The sequence below is a fragment of the Nematolebias whitei genome, chromosome 23 (genome assembly GCF_014905685.2).
Source record: "Nematolebias whitei isolate Nwh7 chromosome 23, NemWhi1, whole genome shotgun sequence".
Taxonomy (NCBI): domain Eukaryota; kingdom Metazoa; phylum Chordata; class Actinopteri; order Cyprinodontiformes; family Rivulidae; genus Nematolebias; species Nematolebias whitei.
The window spans coordinates 7,080,421-7,106,096 of record NC_056520.1 but is presented as its reverse complement, the minus strand read 5'-3'; the positions used below and the strand labels follow the sequence as shown (position 1 = coordinate 7,106,096).

Sequence of the window (25,676 nt, the reverse complement as noted above, 5' to 3'; positions counted from 1 at the left end):
GTTCGTGCTTAAAGTACTCAAAATCAGCTGATTTACGAGTTAAACTGTAAGATGGAAGCGATTTGTGAGAATCGCAGGCCACCTGTGGCTTCTGGAACTCGCCAGCATGTTGGGAACGACCTCGGAGGGGGCTCGTAAGCACGGACCAGTGGAATGCCCACAAATCTGGCCATTTTGGATCTTGAAAGTACCAGCAGGACTCAAGACTGACAAGAAAAAACAGTCTGCCTGAAAAAGTCAACAATTGTGGCTTATCTGAATCTGAATCTTCCGTTTGGCCTCGAAAGCCGGCCGACTTTTCAAGTTTGTCTATCACACCCCCCTCCTCCCCTGTGAGAACTTCTGTGAAGGCCTCTCAGAACTGTGCCGGCTGACATAATCTTATCAAGACTATGATGCTATCTGGAAGTGCTTCATGGACAAATCTCACCATCTTACCATCAAATGCATGTAATGTGTGTATGAATGTGCTTGCTGGTAGAGTTTTTTGATGTCTTAAATTGTGTCCTGATAAAGACAAGGTGTGAAGACTTTTATTTTTTTTGTAATACCACTATCCTATCCTCATGGCCTTTTCCCCTTTTCTATCTAAAAAGTATTCTGATAAAGAACAAGGGGCCGCGCTCTCAAGGAGCAGCAGCAACGTGCATGCCACCCATCTTTCAGACGATTGTACGAATATAATCTCACTGTATTTCGGTACAATGATAATAAAGCTTATTCCGATTCTTCTGATTACAACTTGTAAATTAAAACAAATCCACGCTGAAATTGTAGCCACTCTAAAAAAATGTTAAATCTATTTAGGTTTACGTTGATAACTTTCAATATTAGTCACATTTTGGTTTCATTACATGAAGAAATTAAACATAAACAGGAAGTACTTCTTGTTAGCGCTCAAAATACGTGTTGTGAATTACCCTCAGCTACCACCAAACTACATTTTAGCTTAATATCTGTGAATTAGACTGAGTTGGAAACGTTTTGGTGTCGACGTAGGTCAACGATCGTCCTTCCGGGAGATGACAAATCAGCTGCTCTCATTTCTAAAGATCGGAACTGGCTACTGAAAACCACCCGATCGGTTTATTCAAAACTCCACTCCTCAGTTTTTAACTTCGCTGCCCTCCCGCCGTTGCGTGAGCTGCCTCTCTGCTCAAACGAGCTGACATCAGAATGAGCCAGCTGCTTCTCAAGCTGCAAAGATTACAGTGGGGGAGGCCAATTCTTCTCTGCCCGGCATCCATATTGTGGCGGCGCTGCAGTGGGACAGATTAAGACAAATTAGCTCTTACAGACTAAAAAGGCTGGATTTGATGGAGTTGCATGGCAGAGGGCAATCCATTACATTTTTCTCTCCCCTTCTGGCGTCTCTCTTGAGGGAGGAGAGTGAAGCGAACAGCCAAAAGCAGAAGGAAACTTTGGGCTTGTGTTGTAGCTGTAGTTGTGAGATGGGCAGGAGAGGCTAACGGGAGGTCATCAAAGACCTTCATTAAGTACAGAGAGAGACTATACCCGAACATGTTTGCCGTTCAATGGGTGTATAAACGGTAAATCAACAATGACTCATCGTATTGTTGTCCATCTCGGAGCAAAGAGGGGGAATCGTAAATATTGTCCATCCGTCCATGCATGCTGTAGCCATAATAACTAGGAAAATAAGTCAGGTACCCAACTTCCAGTTTGGTTTGTAGATCTATCTACTGTATTTTTCGCTCTATAAGTCACATTTTTTTGCATAATTTGCATGCCCTACGACTTAAACGCCAAAGCGACGTATTTATATATATATTTTTTCCAATATTTATAAACCAACTTTTGGCTGAGATATGACTGTTTTCATTCATTCTGACTGAAAATATCCAACACTATCATTTTCAGCCAGTAGATGGCACTCTAGTGGTATGGCATGCCGTTGTGTCATGTAATAGGTGAAAGTGGCTATTAATAACAGTCGGCTTGCCATAGCCTAGAATAACTGTCAAATCAGCTTCATTTTGCTGCGTAGCCCCGGCGAAATGCAGCTAATTTGACCAAAGTGCATTTATTAAGTAAAAGTTGGACTGAGACACACCTTTACTATAATTTTGAGCCAAAAAATAATTGTTTTTAGGTGTTAATCTTGTTAAATTCTTGTTAAAATCTTCCCGTGTACAACCCCGTGGCCACCATTTGGCAGCCAGTTGATTTTTGGCACAAAACCAGCCCACATTTCCGGGTTGTCAGCGGTGACTAGGCCTGTCACGATAACAAATTTTTCTGGGCAATTAATTGTCTCAGAAATTATTGCGATAAATGATAATATTGTTTGAAATTTGACAATAATTAGTAATTATTGTCAAATTTAAGAAGAAACACTGGTTAATTTTTGTGTGTAGTACCTTTTTTGACCACCGGATGGCAGTATAAGACTGTTTGAACTGAAGGATGGATAGTGAGGGAGCGAGCAGCGTGTCTGTAAGAAAAAAGGGAGGGAGGCCGCTTGACGTGACATGGGCTGTCTCTCCTTCCTGTTTTTCAGTTCTCAAAATGGCGGACCTCCATGTGATTTGAACTCTTTAGCATAGCATTTTTCACGCAAAGCTTAAAAAAAACAAAAAAAAAATCAATAAACAAGTTCTCAGCTTCTTTTTGCAGAGAAAAAACAACTTTTTAGACGAAGGCACGAGTTTCAGCCGTGAATTTTGGTGCTTCGACAAGACAGAGGTTTTTTTTTCCCCCCCAGGTCGGCCTGTTAGCTTAGCTCGTAGCTTAGCTTCTCCGCTTAGCTGCTGTTAATGATCCAAAAACGTGATTTTGGACGGTTAAAATGAATTTGAAAGAGAAAAGAGAAAGGGAGGGGTCAGTGAAGAGCACCGGAGTTGAGCCTTTTGTCATCCAGTGTCTTCAGTAGAGAGAGACGAAGAAACTATAAAGCCGATAAATGAAAATCAGGTTGATAGTTTTCATTTATCATGCGATTAATTGATTTATTGTTTATTGCGACAGGCCTAGTGTTGACAACGTAACAAACGTGACGCATCAGCGGTGACGCATAAAACAAGCAACGTATTTATGGATTTTTCCGCTTTATTAGACGTATATGGACTGATGCAACTTATAGGGCGGAGTGACGTGTACGGTGGAAAATACGGTAGTTATCTGGGAGAGACTTGGAGCAGAACCGCTGCTCCTCCACATAAAAAGGAGCCAGTCGAGGTGGTTCGGGCATGTCCAACTGGAGGAGATCGCAGGGAAGACCCAGGACACGCTGGAGAGACTACGTCTCTCGGTTGGCCTGGGAACGCCTTGGAATCCTCCCAGAAGAGCTGGAAGAGTTGGCTGTGGAAAGAGTCTGGACCCCCCTGCTCAAGATGTTGCCCTGAGACCTGACTTTGGAACAAGCGTAAGATAATGGATGGATGGATGGATATATCTAGATATAAGAAAAGTTCCTTTGAAAAATTGGGTTGCCAGGTCAAAATCCAATATGGCTGCTGCTATAAATGTATATATGTAAACCATGTGAATTGGGCAGCTTGAGAAATAAGCAACTTCCCGACTTCCATTTTGGTGTGTGGCTGCATCTAGGCGTAAGAAAGGTTCCTATCGAAAGTTTGGTGTCCAAGTCAAAATCCAGCCCAGAAAAACACTCGTCACATAAACTAAAAACATTTATATTCAAATCCCTCAGCGACAGAGGACATCAGCTTGTTTTCGCCTGTTTCTACAAGCGTCTGTTAGCAAAATACCTCCTGAACCACTAAGCAAATTTTACTGAACTGTACAAAAGCAACAATTTGGCGAACATCTAAAATGAGTTATCTTCTTGTGTCAGCACGATTAAAGATGGCTGCCGCAGTTCAGTGCGTCATGCAGATACTGCCTTAACATTTTCGTATAGCCGAGACTGACCCACAACACATATTCTGAGCGCTAGCGAATTGCGCAACATCTTTGGTTAAAATGCCGTCATTAACCATTTTGTCTATTAGCAAAATATTTTATGAACACATGGATGGATTTTCTATCAAACTTTTAAAGACTGTTAACTGGACAAATTAATTTTGGAGCCAAGTGACCTCAGAAAAAAAAACAAATGTTTTGGCGTGGTAGTCACAGCATCAATTAGTGCTGTGTGTGTGTAAGCGCGTTTTTTTATTTTTTATTTTTTTAAGTTTGATCCAAACTGCATGAACAAACAAAAACTGAGCCTTTAATTCTGCACTGAATCTTCTCCAATAATAGCAGTTTAAGGGTTGAGCTAAAAAAACGAGCAACCCCCGTTCTTTTTCTTTAAGGGTTTGTTGAGAGAATGGTCACCTCGAGGGCGCCAAGACGACGATGCGTTAGACATCACGCTTCTTTCGGAAAGTGTTTTTCTCTGTAAAAACAAACCTTTCCTGGGCCGAGGCAAATGAATAGTTTTTTTTGTGTGCACCATCTACCACTATGTCCCATTATTTTATCCCCGAGGCAGAAAACAAGTGGTCAATTCCCAGAATCTCTCCGGTAGTTCTTCATCGTATCAGTAAACCGCCGCTAGCGATCTACTCGGTTGCCAGTGAAGGTATTAAATCACTTCGGAAGCGAAAACACGGCGTTACCAAATACCAAATCTTTTTATTTGCAAGATTTATGGCAAAAGAAGCGTGATGTTTTTGTGGGGGGGGGGGGGGGCTCACCTTTCTTTGCGAGCTGAATGTTCGCCTGCCGCCGCCCGTTGATGTTCTCCACGTAGCAGGAGTAGTTCCCCAGATCGTTCTCCTCCAGGGCGTCGATGGTCAGGGAGATGGAGACCTCCTGCTCCCCCAGGTGCTCCCGGATCGTCCTGCAAGGAAAACACGAAGGCTGTAACGTTAAAAAACAAAACGAGGTCGACTGAAGAGGAATTATTCATGAAGACCCGAATGGTTTTTAATAACCAATTAGAGTTTAATGTTTTAATTTGATTCTCATGGACTCTACTATATTATCATCCGGTCTGGTTTTTTGTTTTTACCATTTAATGTTGTTTTTAACCAGGGGATGTTTGAAAAAGCCAAAGTGAAGCATTGCATTTACATTTCTGGAAGCACTTCATCTGGTCGACACATGCGTACGTCAAAAACTCGGAACTTCTCGGAGGAAAAGCAGATCACCTGCCGTGATTCAAGCCCGAGTTTTAAACAAAAGTCTCTCACGATCTGTTGAGCTCAGAGGATGCTGGGAAATGGAATGAAAGCAGCGTTCAGAATCCAATGGGGAATGCAGGCAAAGGATTGAAACAGTTGTAGGCGGATGCTGGCAAGTGGAGGAAGCCTTTTTATCCATCACCAGGTGCGGAGCCAGGGGGTGGCCAGTGGTGGCCTTGACCACTACAGATTAATCTTAGGCCACCCCAATCAGTTGAAATAACTATACTTTGAAGCAACTTAAAAAATAAAAAACAGTTTCCTCAAATGACAGGGCCAGTTAACCCATACTCATATTTGTGGTGGTGGCCATCTTGGATTTTTACGCGGCAACCCAATTTTTTCAAAGGAACATTTCTTACTTTTAAATGCAGCCACACACCAAAATGGAAGTTGGTGCCTCAGTTATTTTTTTTAAAGTTATCATGCTCACAACATTGATGGAAAGACCGGAGAGCATTTCCAATTCTCAATTTTTGCTTTGCGACGAAGGACAATCAAAGAAATGAAGACTAGAGAAACTGCATTTCCTGGGAAAATGCAGTGTGAATGCTTATTGCTGAAGAATTTGCTGAAAAACAGCTGAAATTACCACCAACAACAGCAAAAAAAAAAAACCATGCTGAAATGTAGCTGAAATGAAGAACAACCCTAAGTTAGGAGAAGAAAGCACAAAGAACACATTTGTGGAATTAGGCACAAAAATTAGGAAATTAGCAACAAAAAAGTACTTGAAAAGTCTTAAAGAAGCTTAAATTACCAGAAAGAAGTGGGAGGAGCTGAAGTGAGCTGGAAAAAATGTGGAATTAGCTGAAAAAGCTAAATTCAGCACAAAACAGCTAAATAGTATCCGAAAGAGCAAAAAAAGCTTAAACTAGCAGAAAAAGCTGAAAGGAGCATAATAAGTTGAAATTAGCATAAAATCAGCTGAATAGTAGCTGAAACAGCAGAAAAAGCTGAAACTTGCAGAAATAAGCTGAAATGAGCATAACAAGTTGAAATTAGCAGAAAGAAGTTAGTTAGACTGAAAGTAGCAGATTACCATGAAAAACTTCAATTTATCTGAAAACAGCTGAAATTAGCTAAAAAAAAAAAGTAGATGAAAAGGTAGAACAAGCTTAAATTAGAAGAAGAAAGCAGAAAGAACCTGTTCGCTGAGAGAAGCAGAAACGAGCACTAAAAAGTGGAAATTATCTGGACAAAAAGCTTTAAATAAGAAAAAAACAACAACTGAAAAGTAGCTAAAAAAGTAGAAATAAGCTGAAATTACCAGAAGGAAGTGGAGAGAGCACAATTTTGCTGAATTAGGCTGAAAAGAATTGAAATGAGTGCAAAAAATGTGGAATTAGCTGAAAAAGCTCACTTTAGCATAAAATCAGCTAAATAGTAGCTGAAACAGCAGAAAAACCTGAAACTTGCAGAAATAAGCTGAAAGGAGCATAACAAGCTGAAATTAGCAGAAAGAAGTTAGAAGAAGCACAAAAATGTAGATAAAATCTGAAAGGAGCACAAAAAAGTTTGGGGAAAAAAAACAGCTGAAAGTAGCTGAAAAAAGTTTAAATTTGCAGAAGGAAGCTGAAAGAAGCTGAGGCAGAACAAAATGTGAAAGGAGCAGTAGAAGGTTGCAAACAGATCTAAAAATATCAAGGACGTAAAATGAGCTCAGTTCATTTCCTATGAGAAATAAAAATGGCAGAAAAGGCGAAACGTTTCAAAAAGCTAAAGTTGCATCAATGCCAAAAGTCACAGCAGGATTGTCCCGAACGAGCTGAACGTTTTGATTTATGCTTTGTTGAAATGGCATGAAAACTGTGGAACGAGAAAGACGCAGGAAAACATACGGAAGAAAAATGGATCACAATAGAGTGAATGCTTCATAAACATTCACACAACAATGCAGTCGCAGGTTGCACGTTCTCCAGAGACTGGGAGCCTGAGGAAATTGCGGCTGAAGTGACACACAAGGAATTTATATGTCTTAAGGCTCCTAAATCGACTGAGCTCCAACCCACTAACCATTGCCTGGAACCGGAGTCGCAACAACGGGTCACTTGATTCATTAGTCTCAACAGAACTTTCTTCTCGCGAGAAATAATACAATCTTTGGGGTCAAGAGAACGACATATTCTTAACATTCCTAACAATGTGTCCCTGTGATGGACTGGAGACCTGTCCAGGGTGTCCCCCACCTCTTGATGAATATGAGCTCCAGAGACCCCTGAGACCCAGAAAGGAAGAAGGCGGTAAAAGCAGTGGTGTAGTCTGTGATACGTGGGCAAAGTATACCCACTTAAAAGTGCCCCATGACACATGACGCATCATTAGATACGTGTCACTGATACGTTAAACGGCACTTAAACGCTTCCACAATATATCGATATGCAGCGCTTGTTTATTACATTCGCTTATCCAGCAAATTATTGTATAATTAATACTTCTGTACTTACTACTTAATACTTGAACATGTTTTACTTTGATACTGTTTTATAAATTCTATCACATGCTTTTAATACAAGCATCAGATAAATTTGGAAATGTTCAATATGCTTAAAAACCGAAACTAAATTGATGATTACTTTGTACTAACCAGTGTACTTTGGTTTCTAAGCGCAGTATACGGACCGACCGCGGTAAAGTTAGTTTTACGCTGGAACATTCGCGCTCCGTGGCTTCAGCGGTGTCCAACGTAAAACTAACTTTACCGCGTTATACCCACTACAAAAATGTAGACTGCACCAATGGGTAAAAGATAATGGATGGCTCATTAGATATGTTGCTAACAGACAAACAACCACACAGAGACCCAGGCAAAGACAATATTACCCTCTTTCATGGTGGTAGGTGATAAAAATACACCTATAGAAGTTGTCTACGGTATCTAAATATGTAAGAAGCAGAGGGCATGAACAGGAGAGGGTCTATTTTGAAGTTCTGGAGGTATTTGATCTGTTCACAGATTCAACGCATCGATGCCAGATCAGGTATTTAAGCAACAAAAAACAACCCGCGTCCAAAAGTCACAGGAGAATCGACTCGTTCATAAATGACAGGTTTGTCTGAGGAAGCAAAGAAGTGAGCCTCAAGGTGTTTTGAATTGTATCCGCAACATTCATCCCTCAGATCCATAAATCCTGACCTTGGTGTTACAAGCGTTCATACTAGAGAATATCAGAGAAGCGCTGATCTTTAAAGCCTGTAGCCTCACACACCGCCTCACCGGCAGAAACAGAAAACCACAAGCAGAGAGTCGGCTTAGATCCAAGCTCCACGAAGTGCCGGCGTTTGTGTCGGAGGCGACTTTTTCCAGAGGCAACGTCTAGTCCATCAATGAAAAGGAAAACGATAAAAAGGAGGGAGCTGAATGTCTTATGGCTGGACGTCAACCTTTAAGGCTGTGAAAACCGTTGACTCGCCGTGGCTGTTGGTGTTGACTGCGTCTGGCAGAACAGTACGACGTGGGACGGTCAGGGTCGGCCGTCAGGAAAAACCTCAACAAGTTCACGTTTTTAATAATTTACATATTTAATCTGTATATGAGCCTGACAATAGTTACAAGTGGTCCGAGACAACCAAAACATAGGTTGCTGTACGTGTCATCAAGCGGTACGCTGATGTCCCCCGTCCCCGAGGCATTTCAATAGTGAATGTTTGTAGCTTTTGACACAAGTGATTTTCTGGAATGGAACTGAACAGGGATTGCAAAGAAATAAAAGATGGTTGTCTCGTTTGTCTCCATGTGTCCTTGTGATGGACTGGAGACCTGTCCAGGGTGTATTCCGCCTCCCGCACAGTGATGGCTGGACATGGGCATCAGTGACACACCCGCGACCCAAAATGAAAGCGGGTAAAGACAATGGATGGATGTTCAAGTGGGTAGGAGTTACACACAAGGGGGAAGCCCGGGGGGGGGGGGGGGGGGGGGCAAAGGTGGCCTTGGACCCCCCACCATAAATTGATCTTCAGCAACCCCAGTCATTTGAGGAAATTATAATTTTAAGCAATATAAAATCTAGGGGAAAAAAGTGTCCTCAAATGATCCAGGTGACGGGTTTACACAAACACACCACACACGTATATAAATAGTGGTGGCCATCTTGAATTTTGCCATGGCAACGCAGTTTTTCATAGGGATACAGCTTGATGCTGCCACACACCAAAGTGGAGGTCGATACTTCAAGTTTTTTTCAAGCTATCCAGCTCATACGGGATACGGACAGATGGGGGGAGGGTATTTCCAAATTTCCTCTCCGCACAGCGACACGGGTCTTTAGCTATATGTTTGAACTTCTGAACTTTTGTTTTTATTAAAAAGTGAGAACTACAAATGAAGAAGAAGAAAAAATATTTATTTTGAATGTGCTCTCTATTACCTACTGTCAGGATCACGTATAATTGCAATGGTCTGTGTGGGTGTTTTAGCAAAATATCTCCTGAACCACTGGATGGATTTCAGCCAAACACCCACAAAGTAATCACTGGATGCACATCTATAACTGATGAACTTTTGGAGTCAACTTGATTCGAGATGGCCACCACGGGTAACAAACTTGAGAAAACAAAAGTATCGAGAACTCGTCCGTTTTACAGAAATTGAGCTAAATTTGAAGGTGTTGTAGCGTAATGTGGGAAAGTTATTCATCAATTGTTCTGACACAAGATACCTTAAAAAACTTTCATTTTCGTTTGAGTAATTTGACATAAAACATTACATTCAGGTCTCTCTTGTAAATTAGTCCCTGAGGCCCAATGGGATTAACCTGTATAAATAAATGTTGAATAAAAAAAATTACACTCCTGCTACCCTTGGGTCAAAATGACGCAGAATGACTACCAGCCAGTCGCCCTCACCCCGATAGTCACTAAATGCTTTAAAAGACTGGTCATGACCTACATCAAAACAAACATCAACGAGGACCCTCATCAGTACGCATACCACGAGACTCGATCAACAGAGGACGCCATCTCCTCTGTGGTCCACACTGCTCTCACCCACCTGAAGCAGAAGGACACATGCGTCCGTATGTCCTTTGTGGACTTCACGTCTGCCTTCAACACCATGATCCCCAAACCCTGATGGACAAACTACTCACACTAGGACTAAGCCCCTCCCTATGCAACTGGGTCCTGGACTTCTTAACCAAGAGGCTGCAGTCTGTAAGGAGACACAACTTCTCCTCCTCCACCATAAACCTCAGCACTGGCACCCCTCAGGGCTGTGTGCTGAGCCCCCTCCTGTTGCCACTTTAATTGGACATGTGACACTTTATCTGTGCTGCTGATTTCTTGCCTTTAAGCTGCTATATTCATACCCATCTGTTCACAGCAGACTCATGTTCAGGCTGCTGTTTAATTCACTTTATTTATATTATATTATTATTGTTTAGCATATAGCTTTCATTTATCATTTATTTTTACAGGTAGTCTCATTGAGCCACGAGAACTCGTTTTCAAGAGAGGCCTGTATTTTTTTAATATACTTTATATTAATTATTGCTATATTTAGGTGTAGCTGGGACCTTGAGTACACAATTTTGTTCCACCTCATATACCACATGTGGTGCGAATGACAAAGTCACCTTGAACCTTGAATAAAACATCAGGTATAAAGCTGAAACCTTAAGGGTCACATTGACCCAAGGGCAGCAGGAGGGTTTGAGCTTTAACTTATACAATGTTTTTTTTTAAAATTTCGTCTCTGGATGTTAAGTTCTTCGTACTTGGTCTACAGGTCTCTCTTGTAAATGAGTCCTCGAGGCTCAGTAAGACTAACCTGTATAAATAAAGGTTGAATGAATGGTTGCCTTCCTTGAATTTTAAACTCCATTTCTTACAAAAACTTGAATTTTCTCCAACTGTGAGCAGAATTTACACTGTAGCCTTTCACTGGCGCAAGAAAACAAAAAACACAACTTATGATCTAAACGATTAATCTGAAACCAAACGTTTAGATGGGAAATCCAAAGCAGCACCTGCCCATGAAGCAGTTCGGTCAGTTAAAGAGACAAAAGGAGAAGAATAATGGCCGTAAAGCTCGAATCTCACCTGCTGAGCTGCAAAAAGCCTGAAAGTTTGTGGAGCTATTTCAAGCCCCTGTTTAATGATGCGTGGGGCTAATAGTGCGAAAAAGGTGCGAGTGCCACTTGGGCATTCATCTCCTGCCGGCCGCAGGGCGTTTGAATACGAAAACCCATCTAATTCTTTTTGATCAATGAACGCTCGAAAATAAAGCAGATTGTGAAGTGCTGCGAACACAAGGACGCACCGCCGCTCGACCACTGCTGCCATGGAGATGCATCACCACCACGAAACGCTGCTAATAACTGGTATCCCACAGAAAAAACAAAAACAAACCCCTCTGCAGTGAAACTTCTTTTTATTGACCACACACAGACATCACAGGTGCTTCCAGTAATAAAACCAAACAACGAGGGGCTTTTTATGTTCACCTGGGATTTTGAAAACCGTTTAAGCGATATTGTAAGATCTTGAGACGCATTAGCCTTCGCCAGACGAACTTTATTTATTTATTTTGCTTGTAGGGGACACTGGGGAGCAATTTTATTCACCACAATGGCCGAGAAAAGGGGGTGGCCAATGGTGGCCTTGCCCATCATAGATTCATCTTTGGCCAGCCCCATCATTCGAGGAAACTATACTTTTAGGCAAAATAAAAATGAAAAACTCAACGTATCCTACGGTTATTTGAGTGGCCAGTATATATACACATATATATGTATATAAATATAAAATGTTTTTGCCTTCTTCTTTTGGCTGCTCCCTTCTTCAGGGGTGACCACAGCGAACTAACTCGCACGAAGACTTGGAAATTGATTTTACACCGGATGGCCTTCCTGACAACCACAGACCACCAATCTACCACAGTCCTCTGTGTGGAGCAGAGAGCTGCCATCTAGGGCGCCCGGGGGAGCAGATGGTGGGGGTTACAGGCCTTGATCAAGAGCCCAGAGTGGGGAAATGAGGGTGGAGGCAGGTGTGGGTGTTTCATCTTTCCCACCCTTATTTTGATGCTGTCAGTCTGGTGCGTCCAATCGGCGACCTTTAGATCACAGGCCCACCTTTTCTAACCTCTGCGCCACCAGTCCCATAACTCACGGTTTTTCAAAATAAGAGTGGACATGACACACACTATTGGTTGATTGATGGATGAGCCACATGATCAGCATTAGAACCTTCTCTTGTAGCCCACAGCTGCAGGAGAAGCTTTCTCCTGCAGCTGATCTCCACTCAGCAGCGGAGGAGTGGGCGTGGCTGAGAGCACTGGCAGAGAGCAGCCAAAGGCAGAGAGCTGAGTTCATGACGTTCTGTGATCTTTTAGAGCGTTTAGAGTTTAGAAACATTGTTTAGAATATTGCAAGAGTGTGGGAAGGCGTTTATATATATATATATATATAAATTCTGAAATAAACTACTACATACTACTTGTATTACAATTTCTATTTCGCGGTTTTTCATATATCACGGAGCTTCAGATAAATGAGGGAGTACTGTATATATATATATGGTGGTGGTCATCTTGGATTTTGACATGACAATAACAATAATACATAAATGGGTGCCAAAGAAGGTGTTCCCTAATCAAGATGGCTGCTGCGGCTATTAAACGTCTGTAAACGCCATAATCAGCTGTAGCTCAGGCAGTTTAACAGATATTGTGCTAAAATTCAGTGTGGCAGTAGCTGAGCGTCATTCACAACACATACTTGGAGAGCTAGCGAAGCAAAGCAACTTGGCAGGTGAATATGCATTCCTTCAAGGAACACCTGGTCTATTTAAAGACACGACTGCAGAGCTGGAGCTTCTACGTTCCCAGTTGTCTCAGGAATACATTGGTCGAAACATTAATTAAATGGGCGCTCGGTGTCCATGCAGCAGGGACTGGAACCGCCACCTTCTTTGTATTTGTGCTTCACTTCCGCAAAGCCACGATACGACCGCGTCGGCCTCCTCGGACCTCGGAGACGCCAAACGTTATGCCCATAGCTCCGTTCCGGGTATTGCGAGCGGCCCATACGGGGAACACGCCTGTGTGATTTATTTCCATTTCAAAGCTAAAAGTGCGTGGAATGACGTCAGGGAACAGGTTTGGAGCGATGCTCGCTCAAACGGGAGTAGAAAATAAAACGAACACTCGCAGGGAGACGGCACTGTGCAGCGTTTCAAACACCCAAGGTGTATGCAAGCGTGGCCTCTGCTCGTACTTTGAAAGCAGCTCTAACTGCACGTTTCTTTCTTATCATTATCAAACCACCATCCTAACTCTGCCACCTGCCAACCCCCGCTACCCCCCTCAAACTCCACAGGCTCTAATTGGCCTGGCGTCCTTCACCGTGGAGAGTGGCGCTAAGAGCCCGACGGCGCTAGCAGGCTAAGAGAGACATCTCGAAATGCCAGGTCACCGGCTTGGCCTGTGTCTCCTCCCAGCCTTGTCACGGTTAACCTTTTCATTCGACGATGTTTGTCCAGAAACAGAGATTTTTATGGTCACACGTGTGGATGGGGCGTGAAAGGATTCGTGTCAGAGTGGGGCCTTGAAAAATTAAATGTGGGTAAAAAAACATATACCTCATCATCTTCTTGACAGAGCCTATAATCAGTTACTGCTAACTCTGGTCACATTTAAAGCACTTTACTACCAAAAGATGGTAAAGTAAAGGTGTCTCAGTGTTTGATACATGCTGTCTGACAGATCCTCATTACAACGATTGATTATTCACTTTTGGCTGACCTTCACCAGCTAATGGTCAGCTTATTGTCTCTAAACGAAGTGCAGCTTGGAGTTGGTGTATCGTCCCGTTGACATCAGCCCCAACCATCAAGGAAGCTTCGACCTTTTACCAGATGGCCCCTACGATAAACTGCAGATAAACTACTCGGTAATTTTGGAAACGAATGGCGCTCTGAGTGATGCGCCCGTCAATGTCTCAGTTAATTACACTATAGTTGTTAGGAACGTGGTTTTATTGTTTTATGGTAAAAATCTGTTGCGGTGCCGTTGGTATAGTGTGTTTATTCAGGTTTAGTTAAAGATCGTCAATCTGGGCCATCATTCCAGGACTCTTCAGCTACGATTCGACTGAAGAACCGTTTGACGCTTTGAGGTTCGTTGAAGAATAAAATAATTACGATCTATAAATGGAAATTAACCCGAGAGCAGAAGGTGAATGTAAACTAATAGGAGTTTTAAACAAACCAGAAAAGTTTCTTCAGTCTATCTTTGGGGTTTTGTCAGAAGTACTCCCTTCTTACCAGCGACGTTTATTTGATTGTGTGTCCCCAGGTCCGTAGGCAAAAAGACCAAGGTCCATTGGTTTCTGCAGGAGATTTTAATGAGGTGGCCCTGACAATCCTGAGGTGAGGCACCAAAACCAAGACCCAGAACAGAATTTCAGGTGATTTTTTTTAAGCCATTTTCAGGTTGTTCAACAATTACAGTAACACGGTAAAGGGACACCCCTTTTGACATGCATACATCTAACTTTAGTTTTATTTTTACTTACAGTTGATACTGAGAAAAGTATAACCACTACTCAACTTACCGAACATTATCCTCTACTAAATTTATATGTCAATTAAGAAAAAAAAGCGTATAACCCTTGAGACGCAAACGAGGTTTGTTTTTAAGGTTTATGAAGTTCTACTAAACCGAAAAAAGCTCGGGGAAATTAAAAATGCACACCAAGCAAAAGCTTATGGCTCAGGAAGATAAAACGGTGTGGCCAAGGGGGGCCACCAAATTTTTTTTAGAGGTGAGCATTACTCCCCCAGACCCCCTTTGGTGGCGCCAATTCCGGGGTCTCCAGTTGCGCTGTTGTCTCATTACAGCCAAAAAGTGGTTTGCAGTTCCCGAACAGTGCAGTGTAGAGTTATTTAAATCAATCGAAGGGTGGCAGAGTGAACAGCGAAGTTTTTCCTGAATACAAATAATCTGGAAGATATTTCTAGTTTTTCTTTTCTTTTAGCATAGCTAGCATGCTTGGTCAAAACTTAAATAATACTTTTTTTTCTGTAAACTGGCTAAAATATGCAAAAAACAAGTTATACGTATTTGTCCAAGACGTTTAATTTAGACTTCCTTAAGTTTTATTGAAAAGGTACACATTTTAATCTACTTATTTTAAAGTTTTCTTTTCAGTTCAGGATATCCGGGGCCAGATTAAAATTGTCTAAGAGCCTCAGTACCAGTTTGTTTGAGGTTCTTCCCTGGACATGAAGACAAACTGTAAGTGACTTACAACTGTACAATGACATATCTGGTGTGTTCATGTCGTTGTACTGTTAGCAAAATATCCCATGAACCATTGATTACGCTTCGGAGTTGATGCAAATCAAGATGGCTGCCACAGTTAATTGAACTTTTCTTGAACTATTCTCCTTGAAAAACTGAATAAATATGGCATTAGAGGATTAGCACTAGTTATTTGAATAACAGGAGACAATTTGTACAGGTAAATGATGTAAGATCTGAATTTTGTGTTAATGGATGTGGAGTTCCTCAGGGCTCTGTGTTGGGATCAAAGTTGTTTATTTTGTATGTGAATGATCTGGTTGATGTGTCAGGACTTTTGAAGTTTTATTGGCAGATGATTTAATCCCTTTAGGTTTCGTTCTCCCTTTCTGACTCACATTTATCGTAACTTATCCAGATATTTGATGGTATGTTTTTGTCTTAAGTTGTTGTAAAACCTGTTCATTAGACTCGATGAGCTCTTACTTGATGTCGCTCTCTTGGACGCGCTCCTCGTCAAGATCTTCGATAAACTTATCCCCTTTCATCCAGTAGATAAGTGGACTGACGTCTCCGATGTAGCCAAAGAAAGCTCTGCATGTCAGGTTGACGGGACTTCCTGTGGGGAAACAACAGAGAGGAAATGAGAAAAAAACGAGCGGTCCGCTGAGAGCGTCTGATTCATGTGAAAATAAGGAACGCTGCTTTGTTGCGTTATTTTATATTCATGTAAACAGCCTCGATGTAGCTACATGCGCAAAACAAATTGGTGATTTCTGATTCAGCAGGCTCTCATTCCGAACATCTTTACGTATTTCTGCTGATTAAACCTCGTTTCATTTCCATTCTTACCCGTCGGACAGCCAATAACAGCCTCCATGATTCCATTTTTATCGCTCCAGATGGGCCGTTTTTAACCTTTTTAAATTCCCAGAACGCTCGTTAAACTTTGAAACACTCTTGAACCTTTTTCAAACAAACCTTGCAACACTTCGATGGCACCATAAAACCTCTTCAGCTCTTCAATGGTTGCAAGCTTCAATCACTGCATTGATAAATAATTTTTTGGGGGCGAAATAATAAGTAGAAGCACAATGAAGCTTCTTCATTGGTTTATACTCGAGCCCATTTAATTTCCTGTACGTTAAAGTTGTAATTTTGAATACAACGGCAGCTCATCTGCTCAGTTCCTCTGGTGTTCTGGTGATTATTATTTTTTTTTTGCCCCAGTGGATCTGTGAAAGTAAAGAGGCGATGAAGTTAATTCTCGTTCATTTAGCATTTAATACGGCCGAAAAGAAGGAAAACCTTCATTCATTTAGAAGAAAAACAAGACTTGATGGATTCGAATAACATTGAGGCTCAATTGGGTGCTGATTTTGAGACGGTGAGCAGCAAAAATACAAATTTAAAACTTGCAAAATGCTATTAAACACCATGTCAACAAAAACACACACAAAAAACAACCCCCCAAAAAAGTTTGAGTTCTTAACTAATCTCCAAAAGTCTATCGCCTTTAGCTTTCTGCTGTATGTTCTGATATACGTGTTGCGCTGTTAGCAAGTCCAAGGGTGTTCAGACGTTGGTATCGAGGGTACAGCCCCCATGCCAAGTGCACAGACTTAGTTAGGGTCCAATCAATCAGGAACAAGAGGCCCAGGTACTTAAACTCCTCCACCTGAGGCAAAGACTTCCCCTGACCTGGAGGGGGCGGTCTACCCGTTTCCGGTCGCAGCACCTAATAGTTGCTATGTTTCTGAAGCATTCACTCTATTGTCTTTTCTACCGTACGTTTTCATCTTTTCATCTTTCTCGTCCCGCAGTTTTCAAGCTATTTCAACAAATCATAAATCAAAACATTCGGCTCATTCAGGACAATCCTGCTATGACTTTTGGTATTGGTACAACTTCAGCTTTTTGAAATATTTAGCTTTTTCTGCTGTTTTTCCTCATACAAAACGAACTGAGCTCATTTTCCATCCTTCAGATCTTTAGATCTGTTCACAACCTTTTACTGCTCCTTTCACATTTTGTTCTGCTTCAGCTTCTTTCAGCTTCCTTCTGCAAATTTAAACATTTTTCAGCTAATTTTAGCTATTTTATGCTCCAGTCAGATTCTTTCTGCTAACTACAACATTTTTGTGCTTCTTCTAACTTCTTTCTGCTAATTTCAGCTTGTTATGCTCCTTTCAGCAATTTTCAGCTTTTTCTATTATTTCATATAGCGGTTTTATGCTAATTTTAGCTGTTTTTTTTTTTAACTATTTCCACATTTTTGGAACTCATTTAAACTTTTTCTACCTAATTCAGAAAAAAAATTGCTCTCTCCACTTCCTTCTGGAAATTTAAGCTTCTTTCTGCATTTTAGCTACTTTTCAGCTGTTTTTTTTTGTTGAATCTTTTTTCAGATTTTTTTTGCCTTCTTTATGCTCATTTCTGTTTATTTCAGTCAACGTGTTCTTTCTGCTTTCTTCTGCAAATTTAAGCTTGTGCTAACCCTTCAGTTAGCTCTTTAGCATTTTTAGCTAATTTCAGCTGTTTTCAGACACATTCAAGTTTTTCCAAGTTAATTTTGGCTACTTCTTCTACTAACTTCTTTCTGCTAATTCCAGCTTGTCTCCTTTCAGCATTTTAACTACAATTTAGCTGTTTTTTAATGCTAAATTCAGCATTTTGTAGCTAATTCCACATTTTGAGCTCATTTCAGTTTTTTTCCACTTCTTTCTAGTAGTTTAAGCTTCTTTCTGTATTGTCAGCCTTTTTTTTGTTGCTGTTGCTAATTTCAGACTTTTAGTAAATTTCCAAATTCTTATGCAAATTTCTGCTTAATTAAATGTAATTCAGCAAATATGTGTTCTTTCTGCTTTTGGCTGCTCATTTTAGTTTGTTCTTCCATTTCCAATACATCTCAGCATGTTTTTAGCTAATTTCAGCTGTTTTTCAGCAAGTTCTTCAGTAATAAGCATTCACACTGCATAGCCACAGGAAATTCAATTTCTCTAGTTACCAGTAAGAGTCGGTTTGTCCATCTTTACATGGCTACACCTCGCAGAGCCACTCCCTGCTTTGGATCTCTTTTTATTAACTTTTTTACATTCAACTTTATTTATACAGGTTAATCCCATTGAGCCTCGGGGACTCATTTACAAGAGGGACCTGAAAAACGTATGGCACGTGTGCTCCAACCAGTGGCACAACAACGTGAGGTTAATCCTAGGACAAGATGAGAGAAGTAAAAAGACCTGCATCAGCTGTGCCTTCAGGTGATCCAGCTTCTCTTTAGTGGTTATTCTTGTCAACTGGCCTTGTGACAACCATTCAGAACTCTGTGAGGTGGGAGATAACTGCGGCGTTGAGTTGGGAACGTGCTAGTTTAAAGAAAACAAGGGGTTTATTTCACCGAAGCCTGCTTTAACCGAAGCAGAAGTAAGATGATGACTTAGCAGGTAAAATCAGGTTTGTATATAAAAAAAAAAAAAGCTTGAAGACAGCTGATGTATTGTTAAGTGTGAAAGTGAATGAGGACGATGACTTCTAGGATGCTATGATGTCCTGCACTACAGTCCCAGAAAAAAAATGCTGTACCCATTACAAGCCACCAGGGGTCTCTGTGGAGCAACAGAAACATGAGAGCAAATACAAATAAACAAATGAAATAATTTTTAGAAGCTGTAATGACGAGTGCAGACACAAAGGAAACGCACATCCTTTGACGTCAGGATGCTTCACCTCTGACCCGAGCAGTGTGTATTTAGAGCCACGGCGCTGACTGATCGACTTACGCAGTGACACTCATCAAGACAAGGGGCTCCTCATGTGTTTGTGTCGTTCCCCTAATGACAACGCGTTAATTTGTACCGGCTTAACCGGGAGCAGCTCAGACCGCTGAAGCACAAAAAGCCATTTGGGGACTTAAGTATAGAGATCCAAACATTTAAATCCTGACTTCTGGTCTCGGTCCGAGCGGTAAAGTGAATCCTAATGCGATTGTCTCCTCGTTCTTATCTCCCTGCGCCTCTGGATGCATCTCTCTCGGTCACAGTGGTTTTATAGGTCGGAGACGTCAGCAGAGATTCCTGCGGTTAGGCCGACAGACCGGAGGCAACGGAGCCGTGAAAAACCACAGAGCAGAAAAAAAATAAAAATACTGGAAAAATGGAAGTCAGACAGGGAGGAGGACGCATCTGTGTGCATGCGATGTAGGTACAGAGGAGAGAATCACACATGGAAGAGAGTGAGCCATCCTTCACGCCAAACTAAGGACTTCCAGCTCTTTTGTCCTTGCGCTCCAATGATTATACAGATTACAGATCTCTACGTGTGCATTCACCCCATCGCTACCGAGCTAATCTACTGACGTTTCTTGTCCTGAGCCAAACAGTCGCGCTCTTGAGAAGGATATTCTCTTCTTTTCCCACCAGTTTTGAGGAACAGGAAAGTTAAACTTGCTTACAGATTACCAATGATATGGAAAATAACACGTTTTGGTAGGCCAATCGTAAAGGGTAGGTCTATTTGAAACCCTTCAACCTTTAATCTTGAGTTTTTTAAGTTGTGAGCATAAAAAAGTGATATTACTCAGATATGATATTAATTTCCATCTAAGGGTTGAAATAAATTGTTGTAATACAGATGAAAACTGTTCTATGTATAAATATGAAACAAAAACAACAAACACACGTTTGAATCCTACAATATAACTTACTCTATGTCTAATAAGAGTTGGCCGATTTTATTTTGCACACCAATAAAAATCCTTGGAGCAACTTGTGATCTCCTGAATCACCCCAACCAAATTGTATTTGCAGACGCTGCCATTTTAGAGGCGTAGTTCAGACCCTTTGTAGTAGGGTTTTGTGGAATGATTGGACAATATTTTCTTGTAAATACCTTTTTCAATGGCTTCTATTTGTAAAAACAGATTAATTCTAGCTTCATTGATGTGAACGGCTTGCCAGTGAGGGGTCAAGACCAAAGTGGATTGGCATCGTCTTAAAGTAACTCCCTTGTCAAAAATGCCATTGTGTTTTATGCAGACACTACATACAGTAAAATACCATCGTGTTACTCAATCATTCAAGAAAAATTATGATACTATTTCAGAAGCCGCTAGGAAACTGGAGTTTCACAACCAATCATCTTTAATCATGCCTCAGCACGGACCAGTCAACACCTTACCAGTCTGGTCAGAATTAAACTGTTTTTCTGAATTGAGATGGTTCAAATATCTATCTACATTTGCTGGTTTCTACATGCAGTAATAGAATATAAAGCATGAGCTTCTAGAAACATAAAAGACCAAAACACTAAGAATATACACATGGATTGTTACAAGGAATAAAGAACAGTACTGTTCAAACATGATGGACAGCCAGTCCATAAATGGCATAGACCAGGCGGTAGGAAGACCCTTAGAAAGGCACATTAAGCCTGTTGCAGAGCCTTCAATGTGTTTTTTTTTTCCATTAGCTGTCACCAATTAGTGCAAGATTACAGATAAATAAAGATAAAGCCTAAAATATATTGCCTTATACATAAAAATGTGTTATTCATTTGGGAAAGACAGGCAGCATCGTCATTTAAAGCATAACCATCCATTCTTTATCTGATGCTTGTTCTGGCGTCAGGTCTTGGGAGAAGAATCTTGACCAAGAAGGCCAACATCTCTTTCCACAGCCACCTCTTTTAGCTCTTCTTGGAGGACTCCAAGGCCAACTGAGAGACAAAGTCTATCCAGCATGTCCTGGGTCTTCCCAGGGGTCTCCTCCCAGTCTGACATGTTTGAAACAAGGAAGGTGTCCATGAAGCACCCGTACCAGATACTTGAACCACCTCAACTAAAGGGAGAGTCCAGCTAGCCTGCGGATAAAAATTATTTAGACCGTTTGTTTCAACAACGTTGTTTCGTTTCTCAGCGAGCAAGTCGCCTTGGTTCAAATCCCAGTCGGGGGCCTCCGGTTTCCTCTCACAGACCAAAAACATGCATGTTAGGCTGATTGGTAACTCTAAATCGTCCCTAGGTGTGAGTGAGAAGTGAATGGCTGTTTGTCTTGTTTGTCTTTGTGTCCCTGTGATGGATTGGAGACCTGTCCAGGGTGTCCCCCGCAGTGATGGCTGGACATGGGCACCAGTGACACCCACGACCCAAAATGGAAGAAGTGGGTAAAGATAATGGATGGGTGTTTCAACAATTTCTTTCTTTCAGTCACTATCCAGAATTCAGACCAGAGGTTAAGGTAGGAACACAGACCGACTGGTATAAACTTCACCAGAAAACCAAACTAGAACTCCTTAACATTCCAGAATGACATAACCATTGCTCCACTGTACACGTATCATTAATTATTCCTCCAATGTGACCATCTGGGTTCCACGTGAAGCTACTTAAAGACTGTACTATGGCTAGTAGATTAGCTGGACTGAACAAAAAAATTTAAAAGGTTCAAACTGCAGATAATTCATGACAGTAAAAGGGGTGGGGTCATGGATTTAGCAGGGTGTCAAGGCAGCAGGAAGTGCTTCCTAAAAATAACCCACAGGCAGTGAATAAGGGTAAGTATTATTATTTGCTCCTGGCCAACGTTCAGATGCTGACAGACAACTGTAATTGTGGCGGCTGCACTCCAAGCGGCGTTGCCAGATGTGGCACTTTAATTGTCTCTGTGCTCAGCATCCACTTTGTTTTGCTTATTACAGGCAGAGCCGCTCCACACGAGCACTTTAAGGCAGCCACTGTTCAGCAGTCACTTATCCACATCACCCCCCTTGTGTATGGTCAATCTCCTGGTATTCATATTTGATGTCGTGCCTTATTATCACTTAGACAAACTGCTGCCACATTTAATTGTCCCCCTGTCATGGAGCAAAAAGGGAGAACTGGAAATACCCTCTGCCCGTGCATGTTATGAGAATTACAATTTGAAAAACAAGCAAGGTACTGTCCACTTTGGTGTGCGGCTACATTTAAGCATAAATGAGAAAGCTTCACTTTGAAAATTGGGTTGCCAGGTCAAAATCCAAGATGGCTGTTGCAATATACTGTATGTATATATGGTAACTTTGTCAGCTGGATAACTTGGAAAAATAAGCAATGGGCTGACTTCTATTTTAGTCTTAGGTTGCATCTAGGTATAAAAAGGGTCCTTATCAAAAATTGGGTTGCCACAACAAAATCTAAGATTTGAAGAAATTCGTCTTTCTGGTTTTTATATTGCTTTAAAGTATAGTTTTTTCAGATAATTGCGTCAAAAATAAGCAATGTGACTACTTTCTCTTAAGAGCATGGCTGCATCTAGGTGTAAGAAAGGTCAATATTGGGTTGCCACATCAAAATCCAAGATGAACACTGCCATACGTATAAGTAAACTGGCCACCCCGATCAATTGAGGTTACTATGGTTTCTAGTTTTTATATTGCTTAAGGGTACAGTTTTCTTAAATGATTAGAGTAGCTGAAAATTAATCTATGGTGATTAATCCATTTTTCTTGTCTGCATTGCCTCGGACATGAAAGAAACACCTCTGTTCTTCTACACAGTTCAACTCCTCCAAACCTTGACCGCTCAAATCCCTCAGCGACGGGGGATATAGACGTATCGCTTGTTAAACCAGGTACAACACGTATTAAATAACAAATACACCGCCTGGCAAAAAAAAAGTTGCCAAAAAAAACCAAAGGTCACACACTAATATTTCGGTGGACCGCCTTTAGCTTTGATTACGGCATGCATTCACTGTGGCATTGTTTCGATAAGCTTCTGCAATGTCACAAGATCCATTTCCATCCAGTGTTGCAATAATTTTTCACCAAGATCTTGCATTGATGACTAGGCATGATGGGTGCATCACTTCACCTACCTCTCTTCTTACCCTGATGCACCCATCACTCTTGAACAGGATAAATCTAGACTCATCAGACCACATGACCTTCTTCCATTGCTCCAGAGTCCAATCTTTATGCTCCCTAGCAAACTGAAGCCTTTTTTCCAGTTAGCCTCACTGATTAGTGGTTTTCTTAAGGCTACACATCTGTTCAGTCCCAATCCCTTGAGTTCCCTTCACACTGTGCGTGTGGAAATGCTCTTACTTTCACTATTAAACACAGCCCTGAGTGCTACTGTTGTTTTTCCTCGATTTGAGTTCACCAAACGTTTAAGTGATCGCCGATCACGATCATTCAGGATTTTTTTCCAGCCACATTTTTTCCTCGAAGACGATGGGTCCCCACTATCCTTCCAGTTTTTAATAATGCGTTGGACAGTTCTTAACCCAATTTTATTAGTTTCTTCAATCTCCTTAGATGTTTTCTCTGCTTGATGCCAGTGGTTTGACCCTTCTCAAACAGACTGACGTCTTTTCCACGACCACATGATGTGTCTTTGACATGGTTGTTTAAGAAATGAGAAGCAACTCATTGCACCAGTTGGGGTTAAATAACTTGTCAGCTGAAAGATAATCGTCCATGCAGTAATTATCCAATAGGAGGCTCGTACCTGTTTGCTTAGTTAAATCCCGGTGGCGACTTTTTTTTGGCCAGGGAGTGTAGAACAATTAGAGCTTTCCAAGCTACATAAGCATGTATGGCAATCATAATTGGAGCTGCTCGAAAATATGTTGTGAAATTACAATTTTCCCTGCTCCACGGGTGGAAACGAAGGAAGCTCTGAATATCACAGGGGAAAGCTAACAAGCTGGGGTTTGTTTGTGAAGTCCAATTTGAGCCTTGCAGATCAGAGTGTGACATTTGCAGAGATCAACACCCACACTCTGCATTGATGCTCTCATAATACGGCGGCCTTCAGCCTAAAAGCGGCACCTATTATTGCCGTGAAGAATCGCCATCAGCGCTAAACCTCGTGCCGCTCATAATATCGCACAGAGAAGTCACAGATGGATTCTTCTAATGAAAAACTCATTAGACATTAGTGGAACACTAAAAGGGTACTTCACCAAACATAAAAAAAAAAAAGAACGCTGCAGGAAATAAGACTGCACCGAAATTAAAGGCACGTCAAATGGTGACGGCAGTTGCCATGTCAACTTTGAAGCACATGTCTCTAATGGCTACTCGAAGCTTGTAGTTAGGTGTTTGGTTCTGAGTCAGGTCTTTCATCTGTCTTGTTGCTGATCCAAATTAACCTTTGTATCACCTTTGACTATTCATGCTCTTTACGGGAAAATTGACCACCTTAGTTAAAAATACTATTTGTTAATATTTATTTTCTCCCAGCAAACTAGGCAATCTTTTAGCACAACCTCACGCTGAAATAAATGTATGAACTTTAAATTATGTTGGGATCTTTATTTAGTTATTTAATTTAACTTTTATTTAGACAGGCGCAACCGCCATATCATTGAGTCACGAGGACTCATTTTCAAGAGACCTGTTTGGGAGCAGATGGTGGGGGTTAGGGGCCTTGCTCAGGGGCCCAGAGTGGGGCCGATGAGGGTGGAGACAGGCCTGGGTGTTTCAACTTTTCCACCCGCATTTTGATGTTGTCGGTTCGGGGAGTTGAACTGGCGAACTTCCGATCACAGGCACACCTTCTCAAACCTCTGCACCACCACTCCTGCTTTAGTGGAGAGTTTTGTGAAGACCCTCCAGACCACTGTTCCCTTCAGATCCAGTAGCCAAAAACAAGTCCTTGTTTTCAGTCAAACTTATTCCTGTCTCCCCATTTTCAGATTTGGAGGGTTTTTCTAATCATTGTTAAATTTCTGTTAAATTATTATTATTTTTTATATATTTTTTAAACTCTGCTCGTGGTAGAATCAGTACTTTCTATTGTACTGACCTGGATATACGAGCGATCTGCAGGCGCAAAAATGTACTTCCTTGAGCAAAACCAGCCATTGCCAGCCGTGGAACATTCAACGCTGCAGCCTGCATGCATGTGCAACAGCTTGGTAGACTCATGCAGACTCTCTCACTGGTACATTTTCATCTTTAAATCACTTCTTGGTCTGCTGCCTTCATACATCTCCTCCTACATGTCACTGTGTGAGTGCAGCTACAGCATGTGCTCTCAGGACATTATTACCTGCAGTGTTCCCTCAGTGCGGACTGAATTAGGCAAAAGTGTCTTCTCCTACTCTGCTCCTGTTTCCTGGAATATCTTGCAAAAAGATCTGAAACTCTTGATCTTGACCTCTCTAAGTGGCTTCAAACATCTGCTAAGTTCCTGGGAAAAACCAATGCAGACATGTTCCTGTTTTTAGTTTTCTACACCGCCTTACAACCTAGCTGTTTTGCGTTACATTTTTTTAATAACGTTTTAT

At 41.4% G+C, this 25,676-nt stretch overlaps 1 protein-coding gene across 1 annotated transcript in view; it reads right to left on the bottom strand.

Moving 5' to 3' along the window:
• Window positions 1-25,676, bottom strand: part of LOC119428779 (interleukin-1 receptor accessory protein-like 1) — a 229,821-nt gene that overhangs the window by 29,733 nt on the left and 174,412 nt on the right. Inside the window, exons 3-4 of the mRNA XM_037696455.1 lie at window positions 15,886-16,018; window positions 4,665-4,810 (exon numbers count right to left, since the gene is read on the bottom strand). Of these exons, the coding sequence (XP_037552383.1) occupies window positions 4,665-4,810; window positions 15,886-16,018 (279 nt within the window). The remainder of the gene's footprint in view (window positions 1-4,664; window positions 4,811-15,885; window positions 16,019-25,676) is intronic.